This window comes from Phoenix dactylifera, unplaced genomic scaffold, assembly GCF_009389715.1.
Source record: "Phoenix dactylifera cultivar Barhee BC4 unplaced genomic scaffold, palm_55x_up_171113_PBpolish2nd_filt_p 000143F, whole genome shotgun sequence".
NCBI classification, from domain to species: Eukaryota; Viridiplantae; Streptophyta; class Magnoliopsida; order Arecales; family Arecaceae; genus Phoenix; species Phoenix dactylifera.
Genome location: NW_024067698.1, coordinates 682,877 through 700,235, shown reverse-complemented (window position 1 = coordinate 700,235; position 17,359 = coordinate 682,877). Strand labels below are relative to the sequence as shown.

Here is a 17,359-nt window from a genome sequence, read left to right as displayed (position 1 = left end):
TAGCTAAATCTGAACTGGACACTCAAATACCAAAATTTTCAATGCAATTGTTTGCTTGTTTGTTTATTTTGGATAAATAAAAGGCCTAATCGGCGATAGGGCATGACTGATTATGCCCTCGTCTGCCTTGGTCTTACATATGATTGGTATGAAATTACATCATAAAGTCGTACAGATGATTGGGCACTATTCAACTTGATTAGTAAATGTATTCGTATCACAAATGTTCAATTTGATGAAGCATCATTGTGAGCGATTCTCTATGTTTATTCATAATTACCAATTTATTAGCCTACAGGCTGAAATAACTATTATTTCTCCTGTTATGGTGTTTACTAGTTTAACACATTGCATTCGGTCGACCGTCAAAATGGAAATTTTTCTACCTAGGAACATTCCAAGCACACCATGATGCCCTTCCACCACACAAGTCCCATATTAAAACTTGGAGCTTCTCTTAGATCACAAGAATTTGACCACATTACCGGATGGCATGTTAAAATGAACCATGGATTTCAATTAACGCTATAGAAATTTGACCAGATTTGATCGACCATCGTGCAGTCTCATGAACTGGAGAGGCATGTATGGATTGCTACTTGTCACTTAAAATGCCCATTGATTTGCATACCGACCGAAGAACCGTAGCGAAAAAATTGGGGTAGCTTCTTTTCTTTTTCAATGAAATTCATGTAGAAGTTTACCGGGTATCATTCTAAATTAGCATAAAGGCTTTGAGCAATGCCTATATAACTTTGATATTTCTATGAGTTGCAGATTCACTTTTATTAACTCTTTAATGCAGTAAACATAACTTATTTGATTACTTCAGAAGCTCATATCTTTTTTTTATTTTTATCTTTTGTGGAGGTGCTAAATGCTAATATGGAAAGGGACCAGAGAAGGGATGGTCCTCTCCTCTGAGATGGAGACGCTAATGAAACACCATTGAATGGTGTCAGCACTGTAACACAAACATAAAAGCGAAGGACGGGTTAGCTGTTGAGGTACCAGCTTACAGAGCTGGTAAAGTATTTTCCTGTCTCTATTAGAACTTGGGGAATTTAGGATATCTGGCGAAGGTCTTGCCCATTGCCAAAAGGCCCCCATGTAAGATAGATATATATAGAGAGAGTGTGTAAGAGAGAGAGGATGGGATGGCATGCGTTGCAAGCTGCAAGCATTAGTGGCTTGCCACAGCTAGAGTGGACTAACTTTATTTGCAAGAAGACCTACAAAACAACATCGAATACACCCTCTAAGATATATCACATATGCTCAAATCATGCATAGTGAGTGGTTTGCTATAAAATTATACCTGCACCACATGCACGACATGACCGAGCACCACATCAATCACTTTATCTCATTTCTGTGGGCTCCTTTCATCATATACTCGTCTTGATGATTGGCCTACAGGAATGAGACGAGGTGATTGGCGTGGTGCATGGCCACGTTGGTACACACGGTGCAAGATATAATTTCTCATTCATAAGGTATAATCATGCCTTGGGCTAAATCTCTAAAATGAAATAATGGCTAGAAACCGATCAAACACCACCAAAGACCCATCAATCAGACCAACCAATTGGGCAAAGCTTGGTAAATAATAGGGTTTGACGTGCTTCCATTGTTCGGTTAATTATATAATCGTTGCTTACATGATCTTGGATGTTGTTTTGAATTTTAAAGGCCTGCCATCTGCTGTCTACCATGAAACCACCCGGTCGTCATGTGCCCGCTATCTGCTTTCTAATACATTGATCATGGAATGCAGATTAAAAGAGAGAACTTGGAGGAGGTTAAAATTTCATCACCACCTGCCTATTAGGGTTCTAAGCATCATGCAGATTAAACTCAAGATAAAAGCCGAGAAGAATAGCAGCCTGCTGATTCTATTCCCACCTTTCGATCAAGATGCAAGCACAAGCCCGAATATTATCAGAAGATCACCGCAAAAGAAGATTGCTCTAGAAATTGTAGCAGCACAGGATCGCAACTGCAGTTGTACTCTGGAAGTTCTGAAAGCCATCACAGAATGGTTATACAACATTACCATCTTAGGCTGGTAGCCTTACAGAATCCATATAACAGTTAAAAACTTACCATCACCAGAGGCAGCTTAACTGGTTACTGTAAATTCTCAAACTTACTAATTCCCACTTCATAATAAATGAAAATAAATAGCATAAAAAAATTCCTTTTTCTACAGCACAAAGGAAAGACTGCCAGAGTGGAGTATATGAAGGAAAATAGAAATCAATGACATCAGTTGCATCTGTAGCAATGCAAGGCAAATCTCAATCACTTGGACCAGAGGAAAAAAAATCAAGAACTAATGCCTCAATCTTCCTCTACACAGAATGATCTATTACAATATCCATATTTAACTCCACATCACATAATGTCAAACCAGCTAAATTTTTTTGTGTAATAAATTTTTTTTGGAGTTGCGCACAAATACCGAACAGAATTAATTGCTTATTTGAGCTAAAAAAGTGTGATGCAATTAGCAAATTTATTGACTCAAGAGTGCTAAAGAATATTAAGAAGGCAGCATATACATTCATATTTGCCTAATAACGTCTTACACAAACTACTTTGGGTTGTTTTCCAGAATTTAGGTGGGTACAACCCCATCAGACGGGGGCAGCAGCTGCATGAGAAACAACCCAAAGGCGATGGACAACATTACCAGCTGAATCAAACAACAGAGAGAAGACTTAAAGAGTTTATTCTGCACCCTCAAGACCTCTCCAGTCCCTACCAGCTCTTTGCAGTAAGCCTCTAATTCCTCCATTTTTTCCTTCAACGTGATAGCCTTATTCTCGGTATCTCTCAAATTAAGCATAATATGTGTTTGATCCCCAGCGAGAGACTTCTGGTCCTCAAGGAGAGCAATGTGATCTTCTGCCTGGAGTATCCAATTCTGGGTAGTTCTTGTCATGATCAGATACTCGATTTCTGCCTCCATCTTCTTCCGAAGCAGGTTCTCAAGATCAAACTGCATCTCCTTGCACTTCTCTTGAAGTAATGGTAGATCAGCGTTCCCTATTTCCTTGCTTGGCAACTCAGTTCCGTTGAGAATCGCTTCAAGTTCAAGCACCTTCAGTTCGCTAACCTTGACAGTTGCCACTGCTTCTTCCAGTTTATATTGAAGATGTTCCATCTTTTGATTCAATTGGACTGAATCAGCTTCAGGAGACGGGGAGCAACTCCCTTCTTCTGCTTCATTGTTGTCATCAAAGTCATCAACACCTGGCTCCTTCCCAATTTCCCCAATTTTCTCAATTTCTGAACAGGGAGAACATAACAGAAAACCAATCAGTTTGTGATGATGCAACTTTGTGCAAACAGATATGCAAGTGATAAACATTTTTCAGGCAATTAAAGTTCTGCTCATTGCTGGCAGTCTCAGACTAAGAGGTAACTATCTTAAGCATTATCAACTACAAGTATCTGGTCGACTTAAACAATCACAGAATCAACTAAAAAGTTTGATATATAGCATCATATATCCATAAAGGTGTAAGTTCATAAGTATGGCTTTAACCAACAAAGTTTCTCATATTGCTATTTAATGCGACATAAGGATCTCGCAGAATCAGTTTGCTTCAGTGGAACCTGAAGTCATCCAAAAATTCAATACCCCATGCTCTAGCTGATGCAGTTTTAGAGTCTGACTTTAGTAGAAAAGAGTAAGATGTTGACAAAATTTTACAAAATAAGACATAAGACTCTATGAAATAAATATCTTAAGATATTTATCATGTAAAAGCACATCAGATAATGATAGTAGAGAAGAACAGATGGACATGTAGTAAAACAACTAGGAACTAGGGGAAAAAATCAACAACAAATACATGAGTGAAAGCTTGACACTCATAACAAACAAGGAAATGACTAATGAGCATGATATCAAGAAAATAGTGTCATAAGCAGCAGAGAAGTGATGAGTCTTAACGGCTTAGTGAAGATTGATCCTTTACGTCTAGACCTACCAACTATGTAAATGTGGTTTTCTAAAAGTAATGATACATGTAGGTTACAGTGACGGATGAATATTGATAAATAACTACATGTTCCCTTCTTAGATTGTCATAATTAAATGCTGATAACGTGGCTTTCTATAACAGGGATTGATGAATAATTACATGCTCCATTTTTGGATTGCCATAAAAAAATCACAGGGATTAATGAATAATTACATGCTCTATTCTTGGATTGCCATAATGGAATGCTGTAACCAATTCAAAATCTGCAGGAGATCGGACAAGGAAACCATGGAGATGGTCAAACATAACTGTTGATCATGCTGGCCAATGTTCAAAGGACAACATAGGAATTCTTCAAATCATCAAAATTCATAATTGTTCCAGCACTAGGATACCATCATGATCCTAGGGAAATGTGGATTGACACTTCAAATATGATGACAGTTATTGAATCAGATCTTTATACTCTTTGATGACTGATGAATTGATCTCATAATCTGCATAATTATAAATCAAAATGCTTGTTGTTATACCAGCAAAAGGCTCTTCTTATGAACTTCCATCTGCTACTATCAACCTGTCATTTGTTAGATCTTCAACAGCTTGCTTCTTTGATGCTGGTGTGGATGATCCTTCTTCATTAACTAAATCTTCAGTTCCTTGAACTAATTTCTTTGATCATGCAACCATTACCTCTTCAGCTTTAGTTCTCATCAATTATCTTTCACATCTAGGTCATAATGCGATACAACTAATCAAACTTCTTATCACATTTTTGGATCTCTCATTGTTAGATTTTTATGGTTTTGCCTTAATGATCTCACAGCTATGATACCAATTTAATGTATATTGATCCTTGATTAACAGATCTGCAAGTACTATCCATCTGAATTCCGAGATTAATATACATCTAATTTCAAGGAGAATAGGAAAATAAAATGAAATAATAATTTTTTGTAACTACATTAAGTTTGGACTCTACAACACAAAAAATCAGAAAATAAACTGAAATCTTCATCAGCATTATTCACTATCCTTGGGGATGACCTTATATAAGCCATAATTATTTAAGCACATAAGAAGCCTATTTTAAACCTATATTAAGCAATCATAAATCTTAAATTCAACTTGTTCTAGAAGAAAACAAGACATATACCTATATCCTGCCATAGCAACTTCAGTTCATGATAGCCTGGGTAAAAATAAACCTGTTTGTGCATCATAGTTGTGCAAGAGATGTGGTTTGCCTAGGAAACCCAAATGCATATCTCCAAGCTCGAAACAACACTCAGAACTACAAGGTTCACGGCTGTTATTTTCTCCTCAAAAAGGAAAACGAGTCCTAATCTAAAGCCTAATCTAATTGCATCACAAAGTAGATGGGATAACAACAAAACAAGAAGGCATAATCTAAAAAGCCTACATGGAGGTTTGAGAAAGCATTTGAAGATAGCCTTTGATTGGAATTGCATGACAAAGAAGGGTTAACAAATTATGACCAAAAACACATGCCACACAGTTCATTATTTACCCTTTTGACTACAATCAAAATGACAATACAGATAATGGATCAAAGAGCAAAATATGCAAATGCATGGTGATAAGAATGAAGTGATTTAAGCTTAGCAAATAGTAACAGCTAGCATACTTCATGAGTTCTCTGATTCCCAAGTGTAACTTTGCACCTTGCAACAACTTGCTATGCACTTTGCACCATCACCTATTTGATAGCTTAGAGAACATACAATACAAACTAGTACCATTATTCATACATGGACTGCTAATAAGCATGTATTATGCAGTTGTGAAATATTAAAGAGGAGGTGTTAATTAAGAAGGAGCTATGTTAAGTTTCAATCTTCCTAATTGTCAATCACTTTGATCTCCAACAATCCTTTAAAAGAAAATAATAAGTTTGCATATATGAATCATATATTTAATATGTAAACAGCATACTCAGTTGACTAGTCAGTGCTAAGTAGCATAAAATTTTATTATGTTATAATATATTCAAAAGGAGAATTATTGTCATACTTCACTAGAAGTTTCATTCCTAGCACTTTTGTGTCCTTTAATATCCTTTAGCATACATGATAACATGATAAAGTGCCAATAATTCAAGCTAACATAATTATGACACTCCACTTTGAATACGAAGGAGTAATGTCATGTCATAGCATCCAAAAGTTTTAACACTCCTAAATTCTTAGAGAGTGGAGTTTCCAAGTAACAAAGGATATTTTGGAAGGTTGTTGAAAGGTTGGAATCTCCATCTCATGAGGAATTTGATGCATTAGACCATATACTAGTGGTTAGGCATTATAATCTAATTAATTTGGGAAGGACTTATCATATATGCAAGTAAAAAGAGGATTATTGATGGTTGTGATCAAGAGAAAATTTGTGTTCTTTCAGAGTTCTTTTTCTCAGTACTGATCAAAACACTCCTTTTTCTAATAGAATCACATGTTTTAGTTTTTATTCTGTGTTACTTTTTTCCATTTGCATGCAAGGTTTCATGGCAGAACTTAGAAGAAGAAACAAAAAGCTTGTGCATGACCTTGGTAACAACTTTTTTAAATATATGCATGAGTCCACCAAAGAATACATGAACATACACACACAGCTATTTAAACATTCAGCAGTGGCACACATACACTGTGAGCATGTCCCTCATATACACCCCCAAAAGGTGGTCCTCATAGAAGATCCTCATTAATGTTCAACCTACAATTCTAGCATGACAACGTGACATCGCTTGGATAAAAATCAAGATAACTTTATCTGATTTTATTTGCAAAAGAATGCAAAAATGAATGCTCCATCCATAAAAGATAATTTGTCTGCCATGCCACTCCAATCTGGAGAGCAAGCAGAACTAAAAATTGTGGCTAGATAGCTCTTAAGAAGATATTCTCATGGAAATGATGGAATCAACGAAAGATGATATTGTACCTTGTTATGTGAAAAATTGAGGCTAGATAGCGCCAGATAAGGTTATGACTCACTCAGTAAAGTCAGAAATTGCAATATTTCACGTAGCAAAGAAAAGGCAATTGGCCCAGCAAAATTTATGTCAAAGTGGATAAAAAAGTAATTACAGGTACAAAGCGTTCCAAACCCTCAGCAGACGTCAGCAAAAATATTTATTATGACAAATGAGTTGCTCTGTTTTGTTAACGGGAAAATTTTCTGTAAGGCATAACAGCAAAGAACAAAAGAATCTGGAGAATAAACAACTTGTCTCTCCCCCCCCCCTCTCTCTCTCTCTCTCTTTATACACATACACATATTCACATGCATACATCTATATACATATATGTAAACATATACATACACATGCATATATTAAATACATACATACATACATATGTGCATACATCATACCGATATATGTATGTACGTACATAAATATATATAGTTGGACTTGGCTATACAGTATAGCTTATACTCGAGTGGAACTCCACTCCGATCCGGTTAGGTCTACAATGAATAAGAAAGGTTCCACATCAATAATCCAAGCAGTTAGATATGATCTACTACTTCTAGACTGCATACACATAAAAAATTATGATTTGGAGACCCCTAGCCGATGCATTAAGCAATAATACATATATATATATATATATAATTTAGCATTATTTAGGCTGCTCGATTTTTTTGACCATTTGATGCATAGGCTAGGGATATATAGGGATCTCCAAATCATGCGATTTTTGGAATGTAGGCAATTTTCAAGTAGTAAATCACATCCAACGGGTCAGATCATCAATGTGCGACCCTTTCATCCCATTTAGACCTAACTAGATCTAAGTAGAGATTCACTTGAGTGTAGCTCGCATGCATATATATGTATATATACGTATATATATGTGTGTGTGTGCGCGCGCGCGCGCGCCTGTGTGTGTATGTGTGTATATGTGTATGTATGTGTGCATTTATATATATACACACAAGTACGTACATACGACATATGAATGTATTTATTTATACGTATATATGTATTTATGTGTTCATACATACATATATACAAACATAGATACATATGCATATATAGAAATATAAATATGCAGACATATATTTATGTGTATATATATATATGTGCATGTTTTTGTATATGTAGGCATGTATATATACATATCACATATAAAGCTAAACTTGGCTCCACTCGAGTGAAACTTCACCCAGATCTGGTCGGGTCTACATTGGATGATGGGAGTCCAACATCAACGATTTGAGCCGTTGGATATGATCTACCATCTCTAAACCATTCATTATACACTAAAAATTACGTAATCTACAGACTCCTAGCCTATACATCAAATAATCAAAAAATTGGACAGTCTAAATCACATGAAACAATTCATTTTTTTTATCACTTCATGCATATGTTAGAGGACTCCTGATTATATAAATTTTGGTGTGTAAGCAATTTATAGGTAGTAGATCACATCCGATGGCTCGAAGATTATATATATATATATATATATATATATATATATATATATAACCATATGGATGAGAAATACTAAATGACTAGGTTATGAAGAAAACGATCCAAGAAAAGGATACTGCTAGGGAGCAAAGGACTGTACCAAGGAATACAATAGCATATATGAAATGCAATAACTATATCCTTCTGAACAATTTAGCCGTGATATCAATTCAAGTGTCGTAATAAATCATGTGCCTGGCAAAAATAACCTACTTTTCCACTAACAACTGCAACAACATTCAGTCTTCCTGACATGCAACATATTAGCAAATATGAGTGATAGCAAAGCTAGAAGCAATTATCAAATTAGTGATGATAATATTGTGACTGACAAATACTACTAAACTTTTGACAGACAAGTTAGAAAACTTAAAACCACTAAAGAGAACCATTGTTATTTCTGATAACCTGTACACTGACAATGTTCAATACTTCAGTCTGTATCTTCACCCTCTATATCACCATAAAGAGAGCAGATGAATGATGAACAAAACAAATGTTACATTTTTTATTCTAGTTTATCTGCAGCCCAATCTTGTTATTTTCTACAACATGATCTAACAAGACTATTCACAGCAGAATAAAGTATATAATCTAAAAAAGCAACAATAGTATGAAACTGACAGTGCATATAAGAGGAGAGGCAAATCATTGTACAAAAAAACAGAAAATAAGTACACTACCTTATCTTCACTCCCAAAAAAAAAAAAAGCAATATGGAGATACAGGCTGTACCACTTTCTAGAGCTTGCTGAGCTGCTTCAAGCAAAATAAGTGACTCCGAAAAAGGATCAAGATTTGGATGTGGCCAGTGACTCTCACTTTTTTCAACATTCTCTTCTGCCAATAAGTCAGCATCTAAATCTGCCTTTGAAAAATCTTCAATCCCCCCATCCTCTTTGTGGCAAGGTGATCGGACTTCATCACTTGGCTGAGCTTCATCGCTGTGATCTCGATCATATTTTATGGACTCGTCACTCTGCTTTCCATTTCTAACCACGCTGCCCCTCCGCATAAAAGCTGCATTAGAGCTTCTCAAGTCAGACTCTACACTAGAATGTGAATTTTCCTTCTCAATTCTAACCTGATCTCCTCTAAACTTCTTACTGATATCTAAGTCACCTACTCTCCCCTGTTGACCCCTTTGTTGTAAAACATTCCCTGATCCTCCCCCACCAAAATTTTTCACCCTGCCCCTCTCCCTCCCGAATCCAACTGCTTCATGCATCAGCCTTGGAGCACTTGCAGCCGTCGAAGACTTGCTACTTCGGTCCTCACTGTTCTCGGAATCCATGCCGATAGAGAAGCCAGCAGAAGCCTCCAACAGTCCAAGCTCTGGATCCAAGGTGCCACCAGCAACTGCAAGGGGAGCCCCTCGGGCATTCCTCGACTCCACAGAAGCCATTGAACCCTCACCGCACTTCTGCTTGTTCTCATCACGAGCCTTTTGAGGCTCCATGAGCGAAAGCCTGCGTTTCAGAACCTGAGCAGAATCAGCACCAGTAGTTCCATCCTTATTCAAATCTCTCCTTATCCTCCTCCATTTCTTTAATCCATACCCCTTCGTAGGTGTTGGCTTTGACGCCACCACCTCAGAAGCTGCAGTTGGAGATACAATTGACCTCAGTGGCGAACCAGCCATATTCTCCATTCGAACTCCAGCTCCGTTCACTTTTGCATCCATGGGAGCCGATACAATTGCTTCAGCAGGAGATACACTTCCTATCTCCTCCCTAACATCATCAGCACGCCCGGTCTCGACCGGGGAATGGTTCTTAATATGTTCCAAGGGACCCATGTCGCCACTGACCTCCACCTTAATTCCACCTAAAGGCGCCATCTTTTCTAGGGTTTCACTCTCCTTCTCCTCTCCCATCTCCTCAAACCTAGATTTCGAGAACTCCTCTAAATCCATACCTCAGCGTACCCCAACAACCTAGACCTAGCACAATTTACAATGATCAACAACAGAATTCCCCAGATCTCCAGACAAACTACAACAACAAAATTCACCAGATCTCCAAAGAAACTCAAATTCCTCCACTATAAGGGAATCAAGAACGCGGGCGGTTCCACCGAAATCCCACCGAAATTTCCCCGGGAAAAAGCTCAAACATAAATATTATAGCACGAATTGCGAGAAAAAGCGTACCTTTCTATGGTCCCGTTTCGGGCTTAGGGTTCTTGGAATTGGAGACCGGAAAGGATCAGAAGGGGCGAACTGCAAACCCTAGAAATTCGCGAAGACGAAGACGAAGAGGCGAGGAGAAAAATTATAGATATAATAAAAAATGGGCATAAATTGTCGTAATAATAATATGATTAATTATTCGTTTTCTTATTGTTATTACGTGGAAGGAAAGGCAGCGGACAGATGTAAAGTGGGAACCCCACACATGGGGTATACACCCCCAAAAATTAAAAAAAAATTAAATACTCTCTACACCCCCCATTTGCTAAGGACACCCCTAAAAAATTGAAAATTCCTAAATTACCCCCCACTCTTCCCACCCCCTCACCTAAATTGCTCTCTACACCCCCCAAACCCCCCCCACCCCGCTCTTCCCCTCCAAAACACCCGCCGGCTTCTCCCTTCCGCCCAAAAAACCTCGCCTCAAGCACCTCCCCGGCCATCTCCCGAGCAACGAGCACCTCGCCGGCGGAGGAGGAGGGGGGAGGCGGAGGAGGAGGACGGGGAGGCGGGGGGAGGCGGAGGGGGAGGTGGGGGATGGGGAGGAGGAGGAAGGAGGACGGGGAGGTGGGGGAAGAGGAGTGAGAGGAGGTGGCAGAGGAGGAGGGGGGAGGCGGAGGAGGAGGATGGGGAGGTGGAGGGGGAGGTGGAGGGGGAGGACGGGGAGGTGGAGGGGAGGAGGGGGGAGGTGGGGGATGGGGAGGAGGAGGAAGGAGGACGGGGAGGTGGGGGATGGGGAGGAGGAGGAAGCGGGCGCAGGGGGGAGGGGGGAGGAAGACGAGGCGGAGGGGTGATGGGGGAGGCGGAGGAGGAGGAGGAGGAGGCGGAGGAGGAGGACGGGGAGGTGGGGGATGGGGAGGAGGAGGAGGAGGGGGAGGGGTGATGGGGGAGGCGGAGGAGGGGGAGGGGTGATGGGGGAGGCGGAGGAGGAGGAGGAGGAGGCGGCAGTGAGGAGGAGGGGGAGGGGAGGAGGCGGCAGTGAGGCGGAGGAGGAGGAGGAGGAGGCGGCAGTGAGGAGGAAGGGGGGGTGTACTGAGAAAATTTCAAGGGCAATATGGTAATTACACTAAAGGTTAGTTTGGGTATTTTTTTTTTTGGTTTTTGGGGGGTGTCCTTAGCAATAGGGGGGTGTATATAGAACCACCCCATGTGAGGGGGTGGGGAGGGTGGGGGGTAATTTAGGAATTTTTAATTTTTTAGAGGTGTCCTTAGCAAATGGGGGGGTGTAGAGAGTATTTAATTTTTTTTTTAATTTTTGGGGGGTGTCCTGAGCAATAGGGGGGGTGTATATAGAACCACCCCCACATGAAGGGGTAGTTCTATATACACCCCCCCTATTGCTCAGGACACCCCCCAAAAACCAAAAAGAAAAAACCCAAACTAACCTTTAGTGTAATTACCATATTGCCCTTGAAATTTTCTCATACACCCCCCCTTCCTCCTCCTCCGTTTCGTTTTGAAAAGAAAAAAAAAAAAAAACACCCCTCAAACCCTCCTTAAACCCCTCCTCCCCCGTTCCCCCTTCTCCCTCTCGTCGTCGGCATTCTCCCAATCTCCGACCACCTCGCCGGCTTCTCCCGGAACCACCTCGCCGGCTTCTCCCGAAATTTTTTTTTTTCACGGTTTCGTGCTCCGTTCGGCACTGGATCGCCGAACAAAAGGCTTCTGTTCGGCCTGAACAGTGCCGAACAGAAGCCTTCTGTTCGGCAACCCTCAACCGAACAGATCTGTTCGGCTGCACAGTGCCGAACAGAAGGCTTCTGTCCGGCACTGTTCAGCCGAACAGAAGCCTTTTGTTCGGCGATCCAGTGCCGAACGGAGTACGAACCGTGAAAAAAAAAAATTTCGGGAGAAGCCGGCGAGGTGGTTCCGGGAGAAGCCGGCGAGGTGGTCGGAGATCGGGAGAATGCCGGCGACGAGAGGGAGAAGGGGGAACGGGGGGTTTTGGGCGTTGGCGAGGTGTTTTGGAGGGGAAGAGCGGGGTGGGGGGGGTTGGGGGGTGTAGAGAGCAATTTAGGTGAGGGGTGGGGAGGGTGGGGGGTAATTTAGGAATTTTTAATTTTTTAGGGGTGTCCTTAGCAAATGGGGGGGTGTAGAGAGTATTTAATTTTTTTTTAATTTTTGGGGGGTGTCCTGAGCAATAGGGGGGGTGTATATAGAACCACCCCACATGAAGGTGTTTGCCGCAGTCACGTAGGGAAATGCGACCAGATATGAGATATAATTACAGAAATGCCTCAATCTCGGCTCCGCTTAGACGCATCATGCAAAAACATGGAAACTACCGCTCAGGAGTTGACACGTCATCAATTGCTCTTCGTGATTGACATGGGTTACTCCTCTGTTTGTTTGTTTTTTTGTGATAAAATTAACATCATCACCCCCCCCCCCCCCCCCCCCCCCCCCCCCCCCCCCCCTAGAGATTACGTAATCCTTGGATCTTTATTTTACGACATGGGAAAACTATCTGCCTGTCGTTCATAACAAAATTCATTAAAAGTTTTAGATTTGGTATTTCTCCATCTATCTCTATCAAAATTGCCTCTCAATCTTAGGGTTTTTTTTTTTTTTTGATGAATTAGATGTATTATACATAGAAGGTACGAATATGTTGCTGGTGGTCCAAACCGAGAACGATTGACACGACGGTGTGAACGGGGTTCCGCCTGAGTTGTCTTGGTTGGTGCTGGTTGCGCTCCACCTTCCGCCAAGGAACCTGCAAACAAGCCTTGCACCACCACCAGGGTGGTGATGGCCCTCCGACGGTCAAGTCAGAGGAGATTGGAGGAGGAGAGATGATAATCACAAGTGGGAGAGAGTGCTCTGGGAGGTATTGCTTACCCCCCCCTTCTCCCCCCAGCCGCATATATACCTGGCTGGGAGGTCTCTCCGGGGGGTTTGTCGTCGTGGGGCACGATAGAATGGCCACTGACATGGCCGTTACGGGGCGTCGTGGAGCAGCGCCGGGTACGGTCATGGCAGGGCGTAGTGGAGCTCCGCTTTGTACGGTCGATACAGGAGATCGTGGGCAGCATCGGGTACAGCCGTTGCAGGAGTAGTGGAGCAGGAGGCCGCGGCGTGCCTCTGGAGAATAGCCTGTCGTTATCAAAAGATCTCCGATTCGGGGTCGGAATGCTGGATCATAGGGCAGCCGACCCGGGGTCGGGCTGCGGAGCCGAGGAGGTCCGACTCGGGGTCGGAGTGCTGGATCATAGGGCAGCCGACCCGGGGTCGGGCTGCGGAGCCGAGGAGGTCCGACTCGGGGTCGGAGTGCTGGATCATAGGGCAGCCGACCCGGGGTCGGGCTGCGGAGCCGAGGAGGTCCGACTCGGGGTCGGAGTGCTGGATCATAGGGCAGCTGTAGCTTTCCTGGATACGTGTGCCGATCACGTGGGGCATGGCGGCTCAATTCCCCCATAACAGTAGCCCCCCACTTCCGAGCCTGGAACCAGAAGGGGAACAGGTGAAGGGAGTGATGTTTCGAGATTGCCGCCATCCTTCGGAGAGGCGCGCGCGCTTCAAGCTTCCCGCCTTCTTTATGGCGTATGGCGGTTGCTGCTGACCTGGCAACCTGAGGATTTCGGCGGACATCCTTCCTTAATGGTGTCGATTCGCCTTTGGGGTGCGAGCGACCCTTCGGCGGCCAGGCGTCTTCTGGCGTCATCGAGGTGTCACTTGCCCTTTCGCCTATTTAATCGGGGGCCCTCCCCCGTCCGTCTTCTTCTTTACGGACATTTTCGAGTTTCTCCTTTGCGCTACCATTGTTGCCGCCGAAACGTTCGCTTGCTTTTCCTTTGACGCTCTCGGAGCCGTTCTTCCTCCTCTTCAAGTGAGTTTCCCACTCTTCTACTTTGAGCTCTTCATACTTTTTCTTTTTGTACTAGTGCACCCCAGTCGTTCCGGCCTTTCCCTCCTTCTTGACCCCGTCCTGACCGTAGATTGGCCATTAGGGATGGGCGAAGTGGAGCAGATAGCATCAAGTCAAAACTGGTCGCCGAGGACTTAGACGGATTTGTGGCTCGGTACCACCTTCCCGAGGCCTGCAATGTCACGCTCCCAGGGCCTGAGGAGAGGATGTCTCATCCTCCCCGAGGGAAGATCGCCATCAATGAGGGCATCCTCCAAGCCGGGTTCCGCTTTCCCCCTTCAGACCTAGTCTTACAGGTGCTCCGGGGTTTAGGAATGGCACCGACGCAACTGGTGCCGAACTCGTGGCGTGCTCTGACGGTCTTCCAGGTTCTTTGTCGCTTGCATGCGATTCCCGCCACCTTGAACGTTTTCTGGGAGCTCTACGGCCTGAGCGGCCACCCCCAGGACAAAGGGTGGTGGTGCTTCGCAGCGCGGCGAGGGTGCGGCCTTGTCAAGGAGGGTCCTACCTCCATTCACCACTGGAAGGAGCGCTTCTTTTTCGTTGATGCAGACCCCTCCTGGGAAATCAGGGCCATCTGGGGGACGCCGGTGAAGTCCCCAATTGGCCTGTCGAAGTTGTCGAGGGAGGAATCCGAGGGCGTCGCCGCCTTGAAGGGGTTGGTCGCCGAGGGCCAGCTTCCCCCGGTGGGCCGCCTCATTTCTGAGGATACCTTGGTGAACGTCGGTTTGAGCTCGGTCCCCACCGACCGTGAGTCCGCCATCGTTTCTTTAGCTCTTTTCTTCTCTTTCGTTCCTTCTTCCTTTCGGTTTCTCAGTCCCTGACCATCCCGTCCTTCTTGCAGAGGTCGACGACGTCATGCGGTCGGTGAAGTCGAAGGCTGTTGGTAGGGCGTCCCTGCTGGAAGCAGTCCGGAGGAGGAAACGAGCTCTTCCGAGCGGGGCCCCACCGGCGAAGAAGTCCCGTAAGGAGATACCTCCGATGCCGACCGACGAGTCCGGGCCCACCGGTCAGGGAGATGTCGTGGGCACCGACCGGCAGCTGACGCTGTATCAGCCCTCCGGTGGTAAGGTTGCCGCTACTCCGGAGGTGCCACCTGAGCCTGCTCAAGACGGACGGGTCGGACGTGATCGGTCCCCAACCGGCCTTCGACTCGGTCGGCTCCTGATGACTCGAGGAGGGACGCGCCGAGGCCCCGGCCGAGCGGGACCCTATCAATTCCTGGGGCGACCCCCGCCGCGAGCGTGATCAGCCGGACTCTTCCCCAGGCGATGGATAAGGGTAAGGCTGCAGAACCACCATCCGGCTCCGGGGAGAAATCGGGGTCTGCCTTCACTACCGATGGCGCCCGAAATCTCATCGAAACAGTGTTGCTGGAGAAGGACCGTCGGCGGGTCCGGGAGTTGGATGTCTCTGACGTCGGGGCCGCCAGCTGCGTCTGTCTCATGTCGGTGAGTGTTCTTCTGGCCGTCTTTCACCATTTATTGGCTCTGTTGTTCTCCGCCTGACTCCCTTATTTTTCCTATTTCTTAGCTCGCCCAGTACATGATCCGTCTGGAGGAGTGCTACAGGGAACAGGCGGGGCTTTTGGCGAAGGCCGAGGACCGGCTGAAAGCAATGGAAAAGGGAGGCCGGGCTGCGGCAGGCAGGACGACCGGGGACCTCGAGGCGAGGCTCCGGGAGGCCGAAGAGCGGGCACTCGGCTTCGCCGCCCTGGAGGAGCAACTGTCAGAGGCTCGGGAGCAACTCAAAGCCGCCTCGGGCCTCGAAAGCAGGGTCAAGAAGGCGGAGGAACGGGCTGAAAAGCAGTCCCGGAAGATCGCGGACTATCGAGAGCGGTGGGAGAAGGCCCAGCGGTCTGCCGACAACGCCTGCGACCGAATCCGCTCTTTTGAAGCCAAACTAGGCGAACTGGAGTCGGCCCTGGAGAAGTCATGCACGGACGTCCAAGAGCTCCGTTCGCGCCTGAAGGAAGCCGAGGCCGCTCGGGTTGCTACCGAGGCGAAGCATAAAGAGGCTCAGGCTGCTCTGCTGAGGGTCTCCTCTGAGGCCGAAGGCCGGATTGTGGCGAAGGTCTTGGAGGCCAAGGCTCAGATTATGGAGCGAGCTGAGGCGGAGCTGGCCGAGAAGAGGGCGGAAATCGGGCGTCAGGCGGTAGAGGCTTATCGCCAGTCCGCCGAGTTCGCCCATGATATGTCGGAGGCAGTGCGGACCTATCGCCAGTCTGACGAGTTTGTCCATGACGCGTCGGACGCGGGGGCCGAAGCCTTCACCTTGGGCTTCGAGGAGGGCCTGGCAAGGGTGTCGGCTAAGTATCCCGAAGTTGACCTGAGCGAGATCTCCCTCCTGGACTCCTCTCCGGCGCCATCGCCTGCTGGTTCTCCTGCTGCTTCCCTACCTCCCGCGGACGAGCCCGGCGTTCCCGACTCGGGAGTTCCTCCAAGCTGACCTCTTGTACCTTCCATTGTCTTTTTTATTTTTGTATGTCGGCGTTTTGCCCAATTGTATGGGCCTCGGCCCCTGAAAATTAATGCACGTTGAATATTTCTTCATCTCGCCCTCGTCCTCTTTTTTTTTTTTTTTTAGCTCTTGGTTGCTTCTTGCTGACTTTTGATTCCCGAAGTTCTTCCGGCGCTAGGCCAGTCATCCGAGGGTTAAACCTCAGAAAACTCTTCCGGCGCTAAGCCAGGCATCCGAGGGTTAGGCCTCAGGAAATTCTTCCGGCGCTAAGCCAGGCATCCGAGGGTTAGGCCTCAGGAAATTCTTCCGGCGCTAAGCCAGGCATCCGAGGGTTAGGCCTCAGGAAACTC

The 17,359-nt window shown here is 44.9% G+C and overlaps 1 protein-coding gene across 1 annotated transcript; it reads right to left on the bottom strand.

Annotated features, from left to right (window-relative positions):
• Positions 1-2,501: 2,501 nt before the first annotated feature.
• On the bottom strand, positions 2,502-10,635 carry LOC103711979 (WPP domain-interacting protein 2-like). The gene is made up of 2 exons (XM_008798328.4): positions 9,226-10,635; positions 2,502-3,294 (listed from the first exon to the last, which is right to left on the bottom strand). Exons 1-2 carry the CDS (start codon positions 10,403-10,405, stop codon positions 2,621-2,623), a joined length of 1,854 nt encoding a protein of 617 aa, XP_008796550.2. The 5' UTR covers positions 10,406-10,635; the 3' UTR covers positions 2,502-2,620.
• Positions 10,636-17,359: the final 6,724 nt, after the last annotated feature.